This window comes from Furipterus horrens, unplaced genomic scaffold (genome assembly GCF_987537825.1).
Source record: "Furipterus horrens unplaced genomic scaffold, mFurHor1.1.pri manual_scaffold_2, whole genome shotgun sequence".
In the NCBI taxonomy this organism is placed as follows: Eukaryota; Metazoa; Chordata; class Mammalia; order Chiroptera; family Furipteridae; genus Furipterus; species Furipterus horrens.
Window position 1 is genome coordinate 161,833,611 of NW_028327172.1, and position 21,443 is coordinate 161,855,053.

Here is a 21,443-nt window from a genome sequence, read left to right on the forward strand (position 1 = left end):
GGCACCCAATCCCTTGCCAAAAACTATGCTGAATTTTTTTAGAAATTAACATGAAACAACAAATTAGAAACCCTCTCAAGATTTCTCAAAGGTAATATTTCATTATTTCTTACTTTATTGCACGAGGAAAATACAGCTTAGGCAAAATTAATGGCTGTTTCCCTGCTCTGAAGGGCACAGAGCCATGATGTGTCATAATGCTATGGTTACTCCACAAATCTTCATTCCTCAGTCAGCAAGCCACATCTTGTTATACTCTGCACATTTGGGCTTGATGGGTTGTATTTACTATCTGTACTTTCATGAACATATTTTTAAGGGAGCTTGGTTTCTGGCAATGGAATATTTGTCCATGGATTTTATCTAGTGTTCTCTGAGCAAGGAAGTTTTGTTTATTATATTAGCTATTTGTCATAGAACTGGTGCTGAAAAACTGGTAAAAAGATGAGTGCATTATGAAGAGTCAATACTATTGAAGATTTTGACTGAGGGTATCATTTCTTTCCCATCACAGCAGAATCCAAAGTGAGTTGTATGTGTGTATACTGCATTGTAAGGGAACAGAACAGGAAGCAGAGGGAGGAGAGACATTGTCAATTAATTACAATCATCTATGTTTTTCATGGTTATTTATGGATTATCATTGGTTGGGATGAAGAGGGGGAGAATAAGAAACAAACATGTAACATAGTGAGATATTTATTAAAATTAGATGATTACTGGAGACATTAATCATTTATTATAGAAGAAAACTCTTTTCCTCTTTTAATAACTAACAGCTTCTCCCTGTGAAATGGCTTTGGAAAGTGCTGGTATTCTAGTTCAGATAGCCCAACAGAGATCCCATCTTCACTCTGTGGAGAGAGCAAAACATTGTAAGATATAAGTACCTGGAATGGGGCTCTTAGGAGGGCTGGTGGTAGAGAGTGTAGCCCTCATGGAACCACCCATAGATTGGCATGTGCAAGAGGACAATACTGCACAAAATAAGCAAAGGAGTTGACTAAAAAGCAGAATCTACGTGTAATTTAATGCAAATGTAATTATTTAATGCACACTTAACTTTATACTCAATTTGGTCCCTGACAATTCCACCATCACATTACAATTTATTGGTAGCAGCGAGAATGGCACCATGGTGCAGTCAGCCCCAACCTGGTTCAGCAACCTCGGTATTTGAGTTCTGGCTCGGAAATAACTCAGAGCCAAGGCTCAAACTATAAGAGAAAGTTTATGTAGAAAGTCACAGAGGTAGAAGAAGTGAGCTGTGGGAAAAAAATGGGCTCAGGAAACACGTTACAGAGGCAAAAAGGACCTTGGAACTTAGGAGAGAGGGGGATAAAGGTTGTGCACCTGGGGGAAAGAAAATGGGGAGGGGGAGTGGAAAGGTATCATTGTGCTGGGTGGGGAGAGAAGGTTAGGATCTAAATCTTGAAGGTATTTATCTGGTGGTCTTAGGGGAGAATCCCAATAGAATATTTATCAGCTTTCCAGGTTTGTCCTTTCAGGGTTTTGAAGGGTTGTGATCTCCACTGATTGGTTGGTGCCATAGCAGGAGGTCATTAGCCCATGCAGCTGATCCTAACATCAGCTAAGGCATCACTTATCTAGTTTTGCTGCTTTTCTGAGCCTGGAGCTGAAACACAACTGAAGCCTAGATGTATTTGATGCAGGTCAGAACCTCACTGTTCTGGGGGTTAATGCCTAAGAGTTATTCTCTGACTGACCCCCTTGTTCATTTCTCCTCTAAGGGGATCTAACCTATGTGATTAGCAACATGTCAAGGGAGGAAAGGTAAGGGGAAGGCACAAACCACATAACTAGTAATTTGAAAGGCCAGGAGGTCTAAAGTGCATGACCAGTGATATACTAGGGGAGGAATAGTTACACTGAAGTCTTTGTTTTCCCAGTTTTGCTCATTGCTAGGCACCTGAGGCTTTCTGCCCTGGTGACCTTCTTCACCTGGTCTGTTGTCCCTGCTCTGCTTATGTCTACTTAATTGCTTACCACATTTTGAAAAGTACATTAGTAGAAAGATGAAGTAATAGCAGGCTGATAAGTAGTTTATGTCTTCTCTAGAGAAAAGAGAACATGCACTAGGGCCACATAGGAGTAAGGTCTGAGGTTGAGATAGGAAACTTATTCTAAACTGACAAGACAAATAAAAATAACAGGTACTGGGCTCAAGATACAGGGACTACTAGGACTTTAGGTTGAATCATTGGACCTTACCTTAGTAAAGAGGCAGCCCTATCTTTAATGGAAATTCAGGGTCTTCTTCACAGAGATGCTTAATAAATTTCTAGCAGGCCTAGCATCCTTTCCCAATAATAAGGTCAATCAAGACTCAAACTTTAATTATGACAGTGTCACTTTCATCTGTTACTTTAAACATATCCTCCAGGCCAATCACTTCATCTTCTAATAGGTCATCCAGCAAGGCATTTACTGTATCCTGGCCCACTGAGTATATAACCGGCCTTCTCTTCTGAATCAAGACTTTGTTGGAAACATAAAGAATAAGGAAAATAACCCTATTTCTATTTCAATTCACCAACAAGGAAGCAATAATTTTAGTCTTTTTCAACCAAACTTTTCTCTCCATGGGGTTAAGTAGTCTTAAGAAATGATCTAATGCCTTTGAATCTTGAGGCATTTATTATATATAATTCTTTCTCATTCTATCATTACCTACATATATGGTCATAAGTAACCTAAGAGAGTTGATTTCTTGATTTTTATGTAGCTTCCTGAAAATCAGAGGTCATTGTGCTCTGACACAGTCCAACTTCTTAAATTCGGAAGACGATGGCAGGCTGTTTCCTTTGGAAACAACAGCTGCTGATACCCATCTTGTGCCGATTATCATCCTCAGGTGATTCACAGTTTCAAAATCATATAAGATTAGCAAAATAACAGGACACCAATAGAATCCTAGATTCTCCTGGCTTTTACCTTTTATTTCAAAAGTATAGTGAAAGCCTGGCTGAGCTCCTTCCCTTCCTCCTCCTATTCCATCTCCACATAAACCTTTTAGGTTTAGGTTGCTCATATAAGCCTTCACCATGTCTAATGTGGAAGGCAACAGTTTCCCAAACTATTTCTTCTGCATGGGCCCTCATACTAGAAAGATTCACCAACCATGGCTCCTCACACTTGCCTTGGGTGTGCAGTTGAAATGACAAACAGGTTGGCCCTATCGTTTTTTTGTAGGACATGTAGGTATGTGCAGAGATTCGGAAATAATGATTACACTTACCTATGATGATAATATTATTATTTCATAATAAGTGTTTTATTGTTAGTAAATAATTACTTAGAACAAATAATAAATGACAATAATTATTGTCATTTTCTGAAATGCTTTTAGGTCACTGCACCTTAGCTTACCACAAACTTGTGCTAATAAGACATTTATTTCACCATTCTTTGGGACTGAGAAGAATATAAAACAAATGAAAAAGCATATAGAGTTAAACATATGCAATAAAGAATCATCAGATCACTGAGATTTAAATAGCAAGTCAAACCAGAATATGGAATGTTTTGCCACATAAATCAAGTACTAAGAATTTTTTAATTGTGTTAAAGTACACATAACATAAAACTTACCATCTTAACCATTTTAAGTGTTTATTTCAGTGGCATTAAATACATATACATTGTTGTGCAACCATCACCACCATACATCTCCATACTCCATCTTCAACTGAAACTATATCCATTAACTGTAACGCTCCATTTTACCCTTCTACAACCTTTGGCAACCTTCATTTTATTTTCTGTCTTTAGGAATTTGACTAATTTAGCTAGCTCATATAAGTGGAATCATATAGTATTTTTCTTTTTGTTACTGGCTTATTTCACTCAAAATGGTGCCCTAAAGTTTCATCCACATTGTAGCATGTTTCAAAATTCCTTTTCTTTTTAAGGCTGAATAATATCATTATACACACACACACACACACACACACAGACACATTTACATACATTTTGCTTATCCATTCATTTATTAATGGGCAATTATATTGTTATCTTTTGGCTATTATGAATAATGTTGCTGCAAACATGAGTGAACAAACATCTACCTAAGACTGCTTTAATTTTGTGCATGCATATACCCAGAAGTGGTATTGCCAGATCACACAGTAATTCTACTTTTATTAATTTTTGAGATTAATTACTCTGTTTTTTAAATATGTTTTATTGATTATGCTGTTACAGTTGTCCCAATTTTCCTTCCTTCTGCTCCCTTCCACCCAGTGGCCCCCCTCCCTCTAGCTGTCCCCCTCTTTTAGTCCATGTCCATTGGTTGTGCATATAGTTCTTCTCAACCTTTTCCTTTCTATTCCATTCCCTCCTACTATGCTTCTTAATTCCTGTACCATCTCCCTCCCTCTCCCCTTTCCCCCTCCCTGCTGACCTCCCCTCAGCATGTTTCCCATACCTACAGTTCTTTTTCCACTCTCATTGCCTATTTAGTTTGCCTTTGTTTCAATTCCCTAGCTTCTGTTGTTGGTTCTTGTGATGCAGTTTTCATTTTAATGTTCATAGTTTTGATCCTCCTTCTTCTAAACAAGTCCCTTTAACATCTCATATAATAGTGGTTTGGATCTAATGAACTCCTTCAGTTTTATTTTGTCCTGGAAGTACTTTCTCTGCCCTTCTATTCTGAACGACAGCTTCGCTGGATAAAGTATTCGTGGTTGTAGGTTTTGGATTGTCATTACTTTGAATATTTCTTGCCAGTCCCTTCTTGCCTGCAGGGTCTCCCTTGAGAAGTCAGCTGATAGTCTAATTGGGACCCCTTTGTACATGATTTTTTTATTTTCTCTTGCTGCTTTTAAGATTCTCTGTTTATCTTTAATTTTTGACAATTTGATTATAATGTGTCTTGGAGTGGTTCTCCCTGGGTACAGTTTTTCTGGAACTCTCTGTGCTTCCTGGACCTGTAAATCTATTTCCTTCCCTAAGTTTGGGAAGTTGTGCTTCATTATTTTTTCACATAATTTTTCAATTTCTTGTTCTTCTTCACTCTCTGGCAAAGCTATATTCCAAATGTTCGATCTCTTATAGCTGTTCCAGAGGTTTCTGATCCTCTTCTCACTTTCTTTTCTTTTTGTTTACTCTTTCTGCACTGGTTGACTGTTTGTTCCTTCTCTATGTTCCAGTTTGTTGATTTTATCTCTGAATTTATTTCCTCACCACTTGTATGTGTTTTTGTTATTTTCAGTATGAGTGACTTTCTTTCCTTCCCTGTCCTGTTCCAAATCTTTTGTTAATTCTGTAAGCCACCTTATAGCTCTGAACTGAGCCTCTGAAAGGTTTCTTATTTGTTCATCTGTCAAGTTCCTCATCTGCTGCCTGGTGAGCTGCATCACTGGGATTTCAATCATTGTCTGCTTCATTTTGACAGATTTGTGTTTTGCTTTGCTTCCTGGGCAGGCTGTGGGGGGTGGAGCCCCGTGTATTCGTCACTACCTGGGATCAGCAGCGAACCCCACCTTTTTCATCGCGCTGCGGCACTTTGTGTGAGGGCGGAGGTCCAAGATAGATTCCTGCTATTATTCTCCACGGGGAGACTGGGGTCCATCCTCCCACCCTCTGGGCCTCACCGTCCGATGCAATTGGGGGGGGGAGCTGCCTTTCCCGACGTTTGGTTCACGAGCTGCCAGGGCTCAACTGCAGCTGAGATTGCTCTCCCTACCGCTCTCCCCGCTGCTACAGCAAACAGCACCACCTGACCTTTCTATTCTGGTTCCAATTTCGCCACTCCTACCCATCCAGGCGAGCACTGCTAGTTTATAACTTCATACGTTGGGCTTCCATGTAGTTTTATTTTATGGAATTTCTGGTTATCTTTTGTTTTGGGGTAGTTGTATTCCTTTCTAGTTGTAGAGGAAGACCGAGCATGTCCGTCTAAGCCTCCATCTTGACCAGAAATTACACTGTTTTTAATAGCTGTTACATCATTTAACATTCCCACCAACAGTGCACAATGATTCCAATTTTTCCACAGTATGGGTTTTTGTTAGTTTGCTTGTTTTGATAGTACACATCCTAGTGTGTGTTAGGTGAACTGAAACTTCTTGATTCCTTTTCATTGTACTTCACTCAAGCTCTGGGCCACCTCCAGCCACAGGAATGGTTTGTATCCCTGTGAAGCAGTTTTATTTTTAGAAATAAAAGTGGATTTTCTTTTAATATAAGACTCGTTCTCTTTAGATGGCCCAGTTTTAAGGTATGATATGTGGCAAAGACTGAGGATGCAGATTCTGGAGTCAGAAGAGTTAAATCAGTATTTCAATTAGTAATATTAGGCAAGGAACTTAACTATGCTTTGGTTTCTCCATGGTCAAATGGGTTTAAGGATTATTCCTACATTGTATTGTTATTATACTAAATGAATATTTAACAAGTCATTAAAATAGTACCTAGCATAGAGAAGACACAATTAATATTATTGTGTATGTCCATGCAATAACCCTCATTTATCACATCAGTTAATTCCACATAAATATTCAACATAAATATTTACTGAGCACCAATTCTATGTGCCAAACACTATTATAGATGTTGGGAATATAGTGATGGCAAAAACAGACAAAAAATTCTCTCCTAACAGAATTTATATTATAATGAAAAAGATACAAATACATATTAAATTCATTCAAAATACCTTCTGTTATAAGTAATACATAGAATAAGAAGAAAATAAAGATGGGGTAATATTGGGTGGGGGCATTGAATCATAGATTGAAGGTCCAGTCAAGGCTGCAACAAGACATTCACTGTTAATTTACAACACAGGTTTAATTAAGTATCCCAGAAGTAAACTCCATATGGCCAACATATTTGTTGAAAACTGGAGTGAAAATCTAGTCACAAAATACAGATATTAATCTTTTATACTTAGTACATGTTTTAGAATTAAAAGAAAAAATTCTCAGATTTAAAGAATCACATTTTTTCACTAATAGCTTACATGTTTAAACTAATTGGGTATGTACTTAGGTTCTGGGCCAGTTGCCACAGTGTAACTGATTATGAGCCAAGGAATGTTCCAACTGACCGAGGTGAGTTGAAGTGGAGAGGGGTGTGCCCAGCTGGTGAGATTAGTCTTCTCTGAAAGGCAAGGGTGCTCAGACCAACTGATTTTGTCCAAGAGAATGAAGATCTGGTTTATCTTATATGTGTCTGTACTATATCTCTCATTTAAAAAAATATTTTCAATTTTGTTATTATTGTTTTAAAACACTGTGCAGATTAAACAAAACCTGCCTTTGAATCACACTTGAACTACAGGTCACATGTTTTTCTTCCATGCTCTTGGAAAATTATTGCATTTATAGTCTTGGGAATAGGACCCTCTGACTTGGCAATCTGTAATATAAAATTTTGTACATTTTAATCTATGGTTTTCTTAATTTTCTTTTTTTTTTTACTTTCCCTTTTTTTTCTCCCAAACCAATCTTGTAACAAGCTCTGTGTCTTGTTGCCATAAGGAATAATCATAGCATGGCAGAAATTAGAAACAGCCCAAAAGTCACTGGAATCTGAAGAAAGAGGACAAGACACACAAACAAAAACTGAAATATTACTGTGGAAAATGCATAGGACATTGTCCTCCAAATAATAAATATTTCCTATCGTGGACTGGGTGAACAGAGATGTTTGAGTTTGCCAGCCAGCCATGATCCCAATGTGGTATCCTGACCACAATCAATGGCCAAATCATCCTAGGAAGCCATACTGTAGACACCAGGATCCCTGATTCTCAGTTTTCTGAAAGTGCAGTAGAGAGTAACTAGATATAAAAGTCCATCGCTGGCCTTAGAAATGAAAATGTCAATGATTACAATGTTTAAATGAAAAGATAGGATTTTTTATTTCTCATCTTTCTGGAGACCACTCATGCATATAAAAATCTGAGAAGACTCCAAGAAGAAGATGAGGCTTCTACAATAGCTAAAAATGGAATTATTCACCACTCTGTTGGATAGAGATTCAGAATATAATTTGAATTCAGATATAATGATCATAAAATACATAAATGATGGACTAAATGATAAACAATGCTTTAATTGTTTCTCTCTCACATCTTTCTCCCCCTCCCATATTCTCTCTCTAAAATCAAATATATCCTCAGGTGAGGGTTTTAAAAAATGTCTCTCTATTTTAAAACAAAACATATGTCTGTTTTATGAAGAAGAATTCCAAGTATTAGAGGTTTAGACGCTTGCCAAGCAAAAGGCCCCCTCACTGAACACTAGGATCTGTGTGAAGTGCTGCTTGCTCTTCATCTAGCACTGTGGTATAAAAATGCAGAACATAATCAGGTAAGGTAGGACTCAGACCCTAGGATTAAGGAGTTAAAAATATTTGAGGGTGATAAGGCATAAGCATAGGAAAAGATTGTGACTATACAGAAGAAGATAAAGTAGAAGTGTTATATCCAAAAAGGGGGAATTAAATGTCCTGGAGCAGATAGGAATATTTCACACAAGTAGTAGGAAATGCTCCTGAAACCTGTAGGGTGAAAATTTTTATGTCAGAACTGGGAGGAGAGAGCAGGTTGATCATTTACTTATAGCTTAATTTTTTCCTGAGTACTGCAACAGGTTGTTTAACCTGCCCAACATCAGTGAGCAAATGACATTTGTACCTTTGCCAATGAGGAAATTGAGTCTTTTAGAAAATAAACCTCTTTCCCAAGATCATAGAGCCAGTGAATATGACTTTAGGCAGATCTGATATATAACTCTGTTGAAAGGCACTGTTTGGGCACCTTCTGTAATTGGGATCGAAAGGATTCTCTAGGACTTTTCATGCACCACATAATCCAGATGTTAATACTTCACTATCTATGAGGAAGTATATTCAGGAGCTGGGTCTGAATGGTTGTGGCATTGAAGTCAGAAAATAGGGAAGGAACACCTGGGATTTGGGGTTGAAGGAAGGGTGCAGAATAGGAAGCAGAGAGTTTGCCTAAACTGGCAGACAGCCAGGAGGGGTGGAGACTTTCAGAGGACAATTCCTAGAGTGGAATTGCTGGGGTATGCCAAAGGTGAAAATTTAGCAATTGACTTGCTCTAAGCCAAAACCCTCAAGAGACAGTAAATCTGAATTATCATGAATCTGATGTGTTACTTGGCTATTGACAGAAACATAAACAAACACACTTTGGAAGAAAGTTTCCTTAGGCCTATTGAAATATCAAGAAAATAATCACATTAAGTAAGCACTAAATATATGAATGGATGCTAAAAATATACCAGAAAGCAACCCTTATGAGTAGATGTCAGAAGAAACAAGAAACAAAAAATTTAGAGGTATAAGGATTCACAGATTTGGGGCTAATCAAAATTTAAAAATACACATGATTTATGTAAGAAATACTTAAATAAACCTGTGAAAAAAAGATGCATAATTATTATGAAGTCATCAAGGGGAACATACAGATGGCCCATAGACATATGAAAAAATGTTCATCATCACTAGCCATCAGAGAGATGCAAATTAAAACCACAATGAGATATCACCTCACACCTGTCAGAATGGCTATTGTGAATAAATGAACAAACAGCAAGTGCTTGAGAGGTTGTGGAGCAAAGGGAACATAAGCATACTGTTGGTGGGAATCCAAACTGGTGCAACCACTGTGGAAAACAGTATGAAATTTCCTCAAAACACTAAAAATGGGACTGCCTTTTTATCCAGTGATTTCACTGTTGGGATTATATCCAAAGAATCCCCAAATACCAATTCAAAAGAACCTATGCACCCCTATGTTCATAGCAGTGTTATTTACAATAGCCAAGTGCTGGAAACAGCCAAAGTCCTCATTAGTAAAAGAGTGGATCAAAAAAACTGTGGTAGATTTACACAAGAGAATACTGTACAGCAGAAAGAAAGAACTCCTACCTTTCATAACAGCGTGGCTGGAACTGAAGAACACTATGTAGAGTGAAATAAGCCAGTTGGCGAAAGACAAATACCATATGATATCACCTGTAACAGGAACCTAATGAACAAAGCAAACAAATGAACAAAATAGAACCAGAGGTATGGAAACAGGAACAGACTGACAGTGACCAGAGGGGAGGGGGGAGGAGATAATGATGGAAAGAAGGGAAATGGTTTAGTCAAGGAACATCTATAAATAACCCATGATAATGGACAACACGGTAGGGATTGACTGTGGGAGCAGGGGGTGGGCAAGGGAGAGCAATGGGGGAGAAATTGGGAGAACTGTAAAAGACCAACGTTAAAAAAGGCAAAAATATAAAGTATATTTTATTGATTATGCTAAAAATATATATACATCGTTGTTCCTATTTTGAAGATGAGAAAAAAAGAGTGCAGGGAGCTTTTTGTCAAAAATCACCCATGCCGGTCTAATTCAGGTCATGCATCAAGTGTTAAGAGAAAGATTTCTTTGTGACTCTCTTCTCATAAATTAATTGTAAATAAATAAAATTATAAGATTCCAGCTTGGTTCATATGGTTTCACAGAGCATGCAGAATGTAGCTCCATAATGCGTAGTGAGTTCTTTGGTTATGGTTCATTTATAAGCAACAGAAACCCCTTTAGCTTGGTTAATTAGAAAATGATTTATTACTAAATAAATCACATACTAGGCAGTTACTAACAGGGCCCACCTCTTGGTTTGTGTGCCCTTGTTTAATACCTTTTACTTGAGTGCAGGCTGAACCTAGTATTTCAATTCTAATAAATAGGATTGAGCAATACGACGCAATTTTTTTTTCAAAATTAAGTAACAAAAAGACTGCTTTCCATCTTGCTCACATTTTTTCCTCATTTGCTCACTATTATGTAAGTTATATTATAGGTAGTCCTGTGAATAAGCTCACATATTAAGAAAGAGAGCAAAGCTTCTGACCAAACACCAGTGATGAACTGAGTCCTTCCCACAAGTAGAATTCAGGTCACTGTGAGTATAGCAGCAGATCTGACCCTCTATTGAAACTTCAGATGAGACCACAGCCCTGGGTAACATCTTGATTGTCACATATTTCTTGGATTTCTGTCACACATAAATGGTGAGATTATCACTTGTTGTTTAAAACCACTGAATTTTAGGGAAACTTGTTACATAGCAATCGATACTAATACATGGTGTAGCGGAATGCAGACAAAAATTCACTTTTAGAAGCTTAAGAGCAAGCTTAGGTGGAGCTTGTAGGGACAGTTGCTACTCTCAGAATCACATGGCCTCTGAAATAATTAGGAAAGCTACTGCCAAAGACTTCTGAGTCAGGAGGTTAGCTTTTCACCCATAGATATTCTTTCATGTCTATTTTCTGCATACAACTCACAGGAAATAATCAATGGTGAATAAAATCATTCACGTATCCTTTCTTAATGATTGTGTCATTTCCTCTTTTTTCACCACCCATATACCCTTATATTGTCTGTTTTTCTTTCTTTCTTTTTTTTAAAATAATTTGTTTATTTTTAAAGAGAGGGGAAGGGAGGAAGAAAGAGGGAGAGAAACATCACTGTGTGGTTGCCTCTCACTCGCGCCCCCAACTGGGGACCTGACGTGCAACCAAGTCATGTGCCCTGACTGGGAATCGAACCAGCGGCACTTGGCTCGCAGGCCGACGCTCAATCCACTGAGCCACAGCAGCCAGGGCTTATTGTCTGTTTTTCTATCTCTTATGACTATCTGTCTTAAAAATGCATACACACAAACATCCACAATCACCTTTAATTTTATTCTATTAGCGTCTAAAGATACTTTTTTTAATTCCAAACAGAATGCTGACTTAAAGTCATATATAGCAGTAAAATATAGAAACAAATTCTCCAAATTGAATATACTCACAAGAACAAAAGAGAGTACAGCACAAAGGGATGGTCTCAAGGGCTATCTCCCTCAAGACCCAGGGACCAGGTCATTACAAAACACTATCTAAAGATAAACTTGCAAGTTATTTTATACTCCCTACACTAAGAAAACACACAACATTTTTCCATAATCTGGCCTGCATAAAGATAACTTTCAGGTTATCCTTAAAAACTGGAGCTATTTTAGGTAGTCAGTGCTGGGAATGTGGTGTGGTTGTTAGATTGGGAATGCCCAGTAAATGTTTCATGCCATGTCTACTCTCTGAAATACCACGAGATTAAAACAATAAGAACACAACTAACAGAAGTTTAAAATTTGGAGGAGGAAATAAATGAATTCTATGCTTACATGTATTAAAAGAACTCCAGAGTCACCGATTTTGGGCCATATGAAAACTATAATGGGATTAGCAGAAAAGTAGTTATTCAATTCCTTCTCTGAGGAAAACATCAGAGAAGGAAAACTCTGACTCCAAAAAACCTCCGCTGCCTTGCGGCATACCTCTTCAGGGGAAAGGCTAAGGGAGTAAACCCCGACAGAAAATCCGGAGCCGGAGTCCCTAAGGCGGTTTGACGTTGTAGTCAACACCGGCAACTCCTGCGGCGCACCTGAAGCCAAGCTGTATTGACTCCGTCTTTCCCTTGGACCCTTCAGCTGCGAAGAGAGGGGGGGTCTGCTGCATGGGCAACAGCAGACCCTCCATATCACCCTGCCCAGGCTCTGTAGCTTCAGCTTCACTGGAGAGGACACTTCAGTGTCATCGTAAGATGTCGATTCAACACGGGAGGAGACAGATACCGTGTCACTCCCGAGTCGGACTGCACAGCCATTCTCGGCGGTGCAGATAGACTCTTAAGAAGCTACACCATCGTCTCTCGAGACGGACGGCTGCCGACGACGACGACGACGACGACGACGAGTTATTCAATTAAATTTATTCAGCAATTTCTCCCCTCCTTTATTCTCCAGACTACAAAATAGGGAATCACTTATTTTTCTCTCTTGTATTGAAATACAAAGTGATTTTAGAAATCATATTGGATGAGAAAATTTCCTTCAGGAAGTATATAGACAAGGACTAGATTGCTGAGATTTCCTGTAGAAGAGAGAGAAATGAGAGTCAATAGCTGTGGCAGAAATTGCTCAAAGATAATATTCTGTAATGAGTAGTTTGAATATTGTCATGTCTCAAATATGTCTTTATTGTCCCAATATTATATGTCTCTATTAGTCCCAAAAATAATGTAAGGAGATGTTTGTGGTGGTTTCCAAACACAAGCTTGCACTTATAAAATCTGAACTTGAAAGACCTATATATCTTGAAAAAAACAGTGAAATCTATTTTGCTGCATCGATCAAATCTATGTTAAAATAACTAATGGAATAGATATGAGGGAAAATAATTTGGATGGGATACTAATTGCTGTAATAATTGAAACTGATTTGATTTATTTATTATTTTATATACTATTTTAGGTGTACTATGTGATTATTTGACATATGTATACATTATTACCAAAATCAAGCTAATTAACATATTTATCACCTCACATAGTTGCATTTATTTTGTTTGTGCTGAGAACATCTAGTCTCTTAGTACATTTCAAATATGCAATACACTATTATTGACTGTGGTCACCATGCTGTACATTAACTCTCCAGAACTTTTTCATCTTATAACTGGAACTACTTTTCTACTCTCTTTTAGATTCTCATAAAAGTGAGATCATGCAGTACTTGTCTTTATGTGCCTGCCTTATTTCACTTAGCACAAGTCCTCTAGTTTCACCAAAGCTTTTGCAAATGGTAAATTTTTCTTTCATTAAGGCAGAATAATATTCCATTGTATACGTGTACCATAATTTCCTTATTCATTTCTACCATTAACAAACACGTAGGTAGTTTCTGTATCTTGGCTATTTTGAATTATGCCACAATAAACATGGGAAGGCAGATACCTGTTTGAGATAGTGATTTCATTTTGGATATATACCCAGAAATGAGATTGCTGGATCATATGGTAGTTCTATTTTTAGTTTTTTTGAGAAATCTTCATACTATTTTATAGAATGTGTATACTAATTTACATTCCAATCAACAGTGTACAGGTTTTCCTTTCCTCCGCACCTTCACCAAAATTTTTTATTTTTAAAACAATGACTTTTAGACATTTTGGGAAAGACCACACAAAACTGTGATCTCTGAGAAAAGGACCCTAAAAGAAGGACACAAACAAGGTAGGTACTTTGATTGTGCCAGCTTGTTTCCTGAAGACAGTTTCCAGGCTGCAGTGCAGAAAAGGAGTATCCAAGCAGAGGATGGTCAATCAAGCAGGACTAAATTAAAGGTCTGGAAGGTCAGGGAGCTTTGGTTTTCAGAATACTTGAGAAGAGGAATTTGCACACATAGATAGAAAGAGCTCTGAAGATCTGTAGAAATGTTGCCTCAAGTCTTTGGCTGACTACTGATTTGAACCTGTGAGAGAAGAAATTACCCAAGCCACTTAATAGCCACTGAATGGCACTACGTGGGAGAATTTACTGGAATTCATACGGGCTGGAAATAGCTCATGTTCCAAAAGCCAGAATGAAAAGGTGATAAAATATATGCAGCAATGTATAAAGTGCCAGAAAGGTATTGCCTTAAGAAAGTGATCAAGTTAAGGTTAGAGTAAAACTCCTCTGGACCCACTCAAAAATATCGTCAAAACAGCCTTTGACTATATTCACTAATGCCAAAAAAATTTGCTGCATTCTGAAATAACGTTCAACTTTACTTAAAGGAGTACCATAAAATCTGATATTCAACAGTCGCACCAATAATGCAAAGAAGCAGAAAATTTTGATTCACAATTAGGAGAAAAACCAATCAATAAAAACAGAACCAGAAAGAGCATAGATGATAAAAATAACAGGAAAGATAATTAGAGAGTATTATAACTATGTCCATGTGTTCAGATAGGTTGAGGCAAATACTATCATGAAAAAAATATAAAAATATACTTCTAGAACTATCCAAAATAAAGCACAGAGAAAAAAAGACTGGAAAGATTATCAGAGCATAAATACAATATCAAAGAGCCTGATATGTGTAATTGAAGCCCTAGTAAAAGAGGACACAGTGGGCAAAACAATAATGAGAAAAAAACATTCCAAATAAAATAAATATTTAAAAAAATCAAGACACTTTATAAAAACATTTGATAAAAGCCGTTGCTAAAGAAAAAAATCTTGAGACAGAAAAAATAGGTATAGCATACACAGAGCTACCAGAATGGCAACATACTACTCAGCAGAAACTATGCAAGCCAGAAAATTATGGAGGATGTCTTTGATGTACTGAAAACAAAACAAAGCAAAACAAAACCTGTTTATCTAGGTTTCTCAACTAAGAAAATTTTTCCTTTAGAAATGAAGACATATTTTTTAAAAAACTCAGAATTTGTTGTCAGCAGACTCCTACTACAAGAAATATGAAAAGAAATATTTCAGACTGAAGAACATTATATGAGATAAAACTTTGGATCTACACCTTAGAATAAAGAGAATCAAAATGATAAATATATGGGAAATATAAACAAACTTTCCCCACATTTTAATCACTTTAAAAGAGAATTGTTACATGAAGTGAATTAGTGATGTATTGTGATGTTTATAGTATACACAGAAGTAAAACATAACAATAGCACAAATTATAAGAGGAAACAAATATTTGAAGGCAGAGAGTAATGGGGTTAAGATGCATAATATAATCTCTGCAGCAGCTACTAATAATAAGCAAATGAAGAAAATAATCTAATAGTGGAACTAAAATGGAATCATAGAAAATGTCAACAAATTTAGAAGAAGACAGAAAAAGAGAGCAAAGGGGACAAAGGACAAAGAGAAAAAAGTAGAATATAGATTTAAACTAAATTATATCCATATTTAATTTAAAATAATCTAAATACCACAACCAAAATACAGGTTGTTATATTAGACTTAAAAAAAGAAAATAACAAGTTTATGTTGTCTAAAAGAAACCCACTATAAGTACAGACACACAAATACACTAATAGTAAAAGAATAAAAAAAGATATTATGCAAAAACTAATCAAGAGAAAGATGGAGAGGCTACATGTGAGGTCAAGTATATTTTAGAACAAGGAATGTTACTAGGAATGAAGAGGAACTTTTACTAACGACAAAGGATTCAAATCATCAAGAGGACCAAACACTCTTAAATGAGTGCACATCTAATAAGAGCTTCAAAATACAGGGCAAAACTCACTAGAACAAAAAAGAGGAACAAACAAATCCCAAGACATAGTTGAAGATTTCAACAGTCTTCTTTCAATAATTGATAGAACACGAATTTGGAAAATCAGTAAGTATGTAGAAGACTTGAAGAACTCTCTCAACTAATTTGACTTAATTTTTATAAGAAGAATTATATTTTATTATTTTATTATTTTTAATTGCCAATTCTTTTTATTTTTTTATTGAATTTATTGGAGTGATATTGGCTCTTAAATTATATAGGTTTCAGGTGGACAATTCTATGATTAATCATCTATATATTGTATTGTGTATTCAAGTCTCCTTCCATCACCATTTATCTCCCCAAAACCTCTTCTACATCCCAAACTCCCTTAACCTCTGGCAATTACCATAATGTTGTCTGTGTCTATGACTCTTTTTTCTTTTTGCTCAATCCCTTCACCTTTTTCCCCCAGCTCCACAAGCCGCGTAATGCTCTCCAGGTCCCTCCATGATGTTGCAAGGGTAAGATTGCTTTTTTTTTTTTTTTTTTTTTTTTTTTAACAGCTGCAAAGAATTCTATTGTGTAAATGCACCATAGCTTTTTTATCTACTCATCGACTGATGGACACTTTGGCTGCTTCCAAATCTTGGCTATTGTGAATAACTCTGCATTAAAAATATAAGGGTGCATATATTCTTTTGAATTAGTGTTTTGGGTTTCTTTGGATATAGTCTCAAAAGTGGAATCACTGGGTCATAAGGCAGTTTAATTTTTAATTTTTGAGGAAACTCCATACTGCTTTCCATAGTGGCTTCAGCAATCTGCATTTCCACCAACAATGCGCAAGGATTCCCTTTTCTCCACAATCTGGCCAACACTTGCTTGTTTGTTGTGAAACTTATTTTATAATAAAAATTTGAAGTGTGTTGTTACAGTTAAACAAACAAAATATCTGTTGCTCAATATAATAAACTTGTTTATTCATATGAAAATGTGAATTTCTTAGTGTATATTTATGTCAAGTATTTGGAAGTGTTTGACCATAGAAAAGTCAGTGTGTTAGCTAAAATACTTGAAACAATGACTCTTCCAAAATTCTATGCATGAAATTTAATAGCCTGTGAGCTGCATTTGTCTGACCGTGATACAATGAAAGCACTGTCAACATAAATAAAGGCTTTTTGCTAATGTGCTTCATGCTGCGAGCGGATCAATCCTAGTCACAGATATTTCCACACTTAGTCAACTGAACAAGTGGTTTCACTATAGTTAATTCTTTCTTGTAATTAGAGTCATCCCTAGTGATGGATACCCTATGTATGTGTTTTCTTGGGTTAGTATGTAGAAATTAATACTTATTTAAAGTTGGTATATTATCATATTTAAACCCTTTTTCCTAGCATTATAAAAAATACCTTTGACTTATTTACCTTTGTTAATTTTTAATTAATTTTATTGTGGTATATTTGCACACAAAAAAAAAATGTGCCCATTTTAGATGTAAGCTCAGTATGCTTTGCTAAATGTATGTACTACCAAAGTCTACTTACAGAGTATTTGCATTATTTTAACAAGTCAAACTGGAGTCAGTTACAATAACCTCTAGCTCAAGAAAACCAGTGATCTGATTCTGTCACCAAGGATCCGTTTTTCTGTTCTTTTTTCCATACGAATAGAATCATATGGTATGCACTGTTTACACAAGTATCCCTTTGATCAATTAAATGTCTTAAAGAGTTCTATTTTGATATATGTAAAACTATTTTATATATTTTTATTTCTGAGGAACATTATGTTAAATGAATATATAACAATCTGTTTATCCATTTATGTGGTGGATATTTGGGTAACTTGTGGGTTTTTGCTACAATACTATCTTAGTATGACTTCAACTTACATTTTTCTTCTAATCAAAGTTGTTGAACATCATTTTATGTACCTCCTTATAGTGTCCAAATTATTTCCCCTTCTTTTTTACTGAGTAGTTTGTTTTCTTACTGAGTTATAAGTATTCTTTAAACATTCTTGATATAAGAACTTTGTTGGATATATGTATTTTCTTCTAGCTAATGCTTATTTTGAAATTTTCTAAATGATAGCTTGGAAACAAAAGTTTTTATTATTACAAAGCTAAATTTATCCTTTCTTCTTATGTTCTCTGTGACTTTGGGGTTCTGTGAGATAGGTTTGAATCGTGTTTCTTTTTCTGTCTTTGACTTTATCACTCCTACATCTAAAGTATGTTTATTTTAGACAGCATAGAATTATTATTTTTTTATTTGGTCTAATAGTCTGTGTCTTTTATTTAGAGTACGTAGGTAAATTATAACTAATTACATTTAAACTATTGTACAGACTTACATTATACTCAGTATAGATCAGTTTGAGCCTGACACCTTGCTGGTTGTTTTCTATATATCATCTGTTTCTTTCTCTGCTTTCTTTGGCTTAGCTTAGTATTCCTCTTTAGTATTTATTTGATTTGCTATTAGTTATACAACGGTTTCTTAGAGATTGTTATAGATTTTACAATATATACCTTTAATTTATTATATGTTACCTTCAAGTGCTATTCTTACTTACATATAAGTAGCTTTTGATAATATACTTCCAATTTCCCCAACCCATGTGTTATCGCTATTATGTATTTAAATTCTTAGTTTTATAAATCTTGCAATACATTACATTTTTACTTTAAACAATTATCTTTAAAAAATTTTTTTTAAAGAACAAAAAGCTTTTTTAAAAATACAGGGCTTCTCATTCTGCAGATGTACATCTCCTCCTGGTGCCATTTTTCTTGCACCTGAAGAATTTCCTTTGTCTGCATTTTCATTTCATTTACTTATTCACTGGAGCTGTGGTTTATTATAATAATTCTTTTAGTTTGATTGGATTTGTACATTTATTTCCCCTTTATTTTTTAATGATATTTTCTGGAAATAGTAGTCTAAGCTATCATTTTATTTTCCTTTTAGCATTTAAAAAATCGATGTTTCATTATATTTTGTGTTGTAATTTTTCTGACAATAAGTTTACAGTCATTATTTTTATTTTTGTTCACCTATATTTAAGTTGTCTTTTTCTTCGAGCTTAAAATTTTTCAATGGATTTTGGAATTTGATTCATTTAATTTTTTAGGTTCTGTGAGTTCATAATTTTTGATAATTTTGAAAAAATGTTAGGCATTATTTCTTTGAATATTTCTTGCCTCTCCTTCTAGGGATCCAATTACATGGATATTTGTTAGATAATTTTTATTATCCCATATATTGAGGCTCTATGTCTGATTTTTTTTCTCTCTATGCTATAGTTTGACTTGTTTATATTGCTAAGACTTCAAGTTATGTTTATTTTCCTACATTTTAATATGCAGTTAACTACAACCAATAAATTTTCACTTCATTTATTACCTTTTTTAAGCACTTCAGATTCAGTTTGGATTTTTTCAAGATATTTCATTTTCTCTCTTTATGGTTATGACTTTCTTAATATCATTAAACTCACTTTTAATATTCTTTTGTATTAATTTTGATCTATTTATTGCTTTATATTACAGTTGTCCTATTTTTCCCCCACTGCTCCCCACCACCCTGCCCACCCCTTCTCCCACAGTCAATCCCCACCCCTTTGTTCATGTCCATGGGTCATTTATACCAGTTCACCCTTCCCCTTCTTACCCCCATTCTTCCCCTCCCCTTTACCCCCTCCCCCTGGTAACTGTTAGTCTGCTCCTTGTTTACATGCCTCTGGTTCAATATTGCTCATTTGCTTGTGCTGCCCATTAGTTTCCTACATTAGGTGATACCATATGGTATTTGTCTTTCATTGCCAGGCTTATTTCACTAGCATAGTTCTCTCTAGTTCCATGCATTCATTGCAAATGGTAGGAGTTCCTTCTTCCTTTCTGCTCCATAGTATTCCATTGTGTAAATGTACCACAGGTTTTTGATCCACTAATCTACAGATGGGCACTTAGGTTGTTTCCAGCACTTGGCTACTGTAAATAGTGCTGCTATGAACATGAGGGTGCATAGGCTCTTTGAATTGGTGTTTCAGGATTCTTCGGGTATAATCCTAGCAGTGGAATCACTGGTTCAAAAGGCAGTTGCATTTTTAGTTTTTTGAGGTAATTCCATACTGTTTTCCATAGTGGCTGCACCAGTCTGCATTCCCACCAACAGTGCAGTAGGGTTCCCATTTCTCCACATCCTCGCCAGCATTTGTTGTTTGTTGATTTGTTGATAATGGCCATTTTGACTGGTGCAAAGTGGTATCTCATTGTGGTTTTTATTTGTATCTCTCTAATGGCTAGTGATGTTGAGCATTCCTTCATATGCCTATGGACCCTCTATATGTCCTCTTTGGGGAAGTGTTTGTTAAGGTCCTTTGCTCACTTTTAAATTAAGTTGTCTGTCTTCTTGGTGTTGAGTCATATAAGTTCTTTATATATTTTGGAGATGAATCCCTTGTCTGAGGTAAATATATTTTTCCATATGGCAAATATGCTTTCCCATGTGATTGGTTCCCTTTTCATATTATGATGTTTTCTTTTGCTCAGCAGAAACGCTTTAGTTTGATGTAGTCCCATTTGTTTATTCTTTTATTTATTTCCCTTGCCCTTAGAAGATATATCCATGAAATTTTCCTGTGTTTTCCTCTAGGACTTTTATGGTGTCACAGCTTACATTTAAGTCTTGTATGCATCTTGAGCTTATTCTAGTGTGTGGTATAAATTGGTGTTCTAGTTTCTTTTTTTTTTTTTTTTTTTTTGCATGTCCCTGCCCAGTTCTCCCAGTGCCATTTGTTGAAGAGGCTATTTCACTCCATTTTATGTTCCTTTCCCCTTTGTCAAAATATTTTTGATATATATTAGAATGCAAGATTAAAACAGCAAAAACTATATATTGTGAACTTTATTTGTGTATAACCTATCATCACTCTGTTCCCTGCTTTAGTCCATTTTCTGATTTGCTAAGATTAACTGTGCGTACTTACTCATTTTAATTGCCTGGAAAGAGGTAAAAGTATCTGGTCATAGTTTGTCTTTCAAGTGTAGGCATCTGGGCTTTAATACCTGGTTCTTCAAACGATCGTTGAACCTGAAAATAAAATGAAAGTTTTGTGTCCTACCCCTTGGGCAGAAGAACAGAACCCATTACACCATTCACCAATATGAGGATGGATGTAATTGAGGGTATCTGTAGACATGTCAAAGATCTATAACAATCCTAAAAAGGAGTCAAACCCTTGATTATGCTGTCAACTCCTCATTCACACCCATAACTTGATACCCTAAGTCAGAGCTGAAAATTTACCTTCTAA

The 21,443-nt window shown here is 35.8% G+C and overlaps 1 protein-coding gene across 1 annotated transcript in view; it reads right to left on the bottom strand.

Annotated features, from left to right (window-relative positions):
• Positions 1-790: 790 nt before the first annotated feature.
• Positions 791-21,443, bottom strand: part of LOC150019839 (caspase-1-like) — a 44,767-nt gene continuing 24,114 nt past the window's right edge. The window contains exons 8-9 of the mRNA XM_090268074.1: positions 21,117-21,220; positions 791-854 (exon numbers count right to left, since the gene is read on the bottom strand). Of these exons, the coding sequence (XP_090124200.1) occupies positions 21,122-21,220 (99 nt within the window). The 3' untranslated portion in view covers positions 791-854; positions 21,117-21,121. The remainder of the gene's footprint in view (positions 855-21,116; positions 21,221-21,443) is intronic.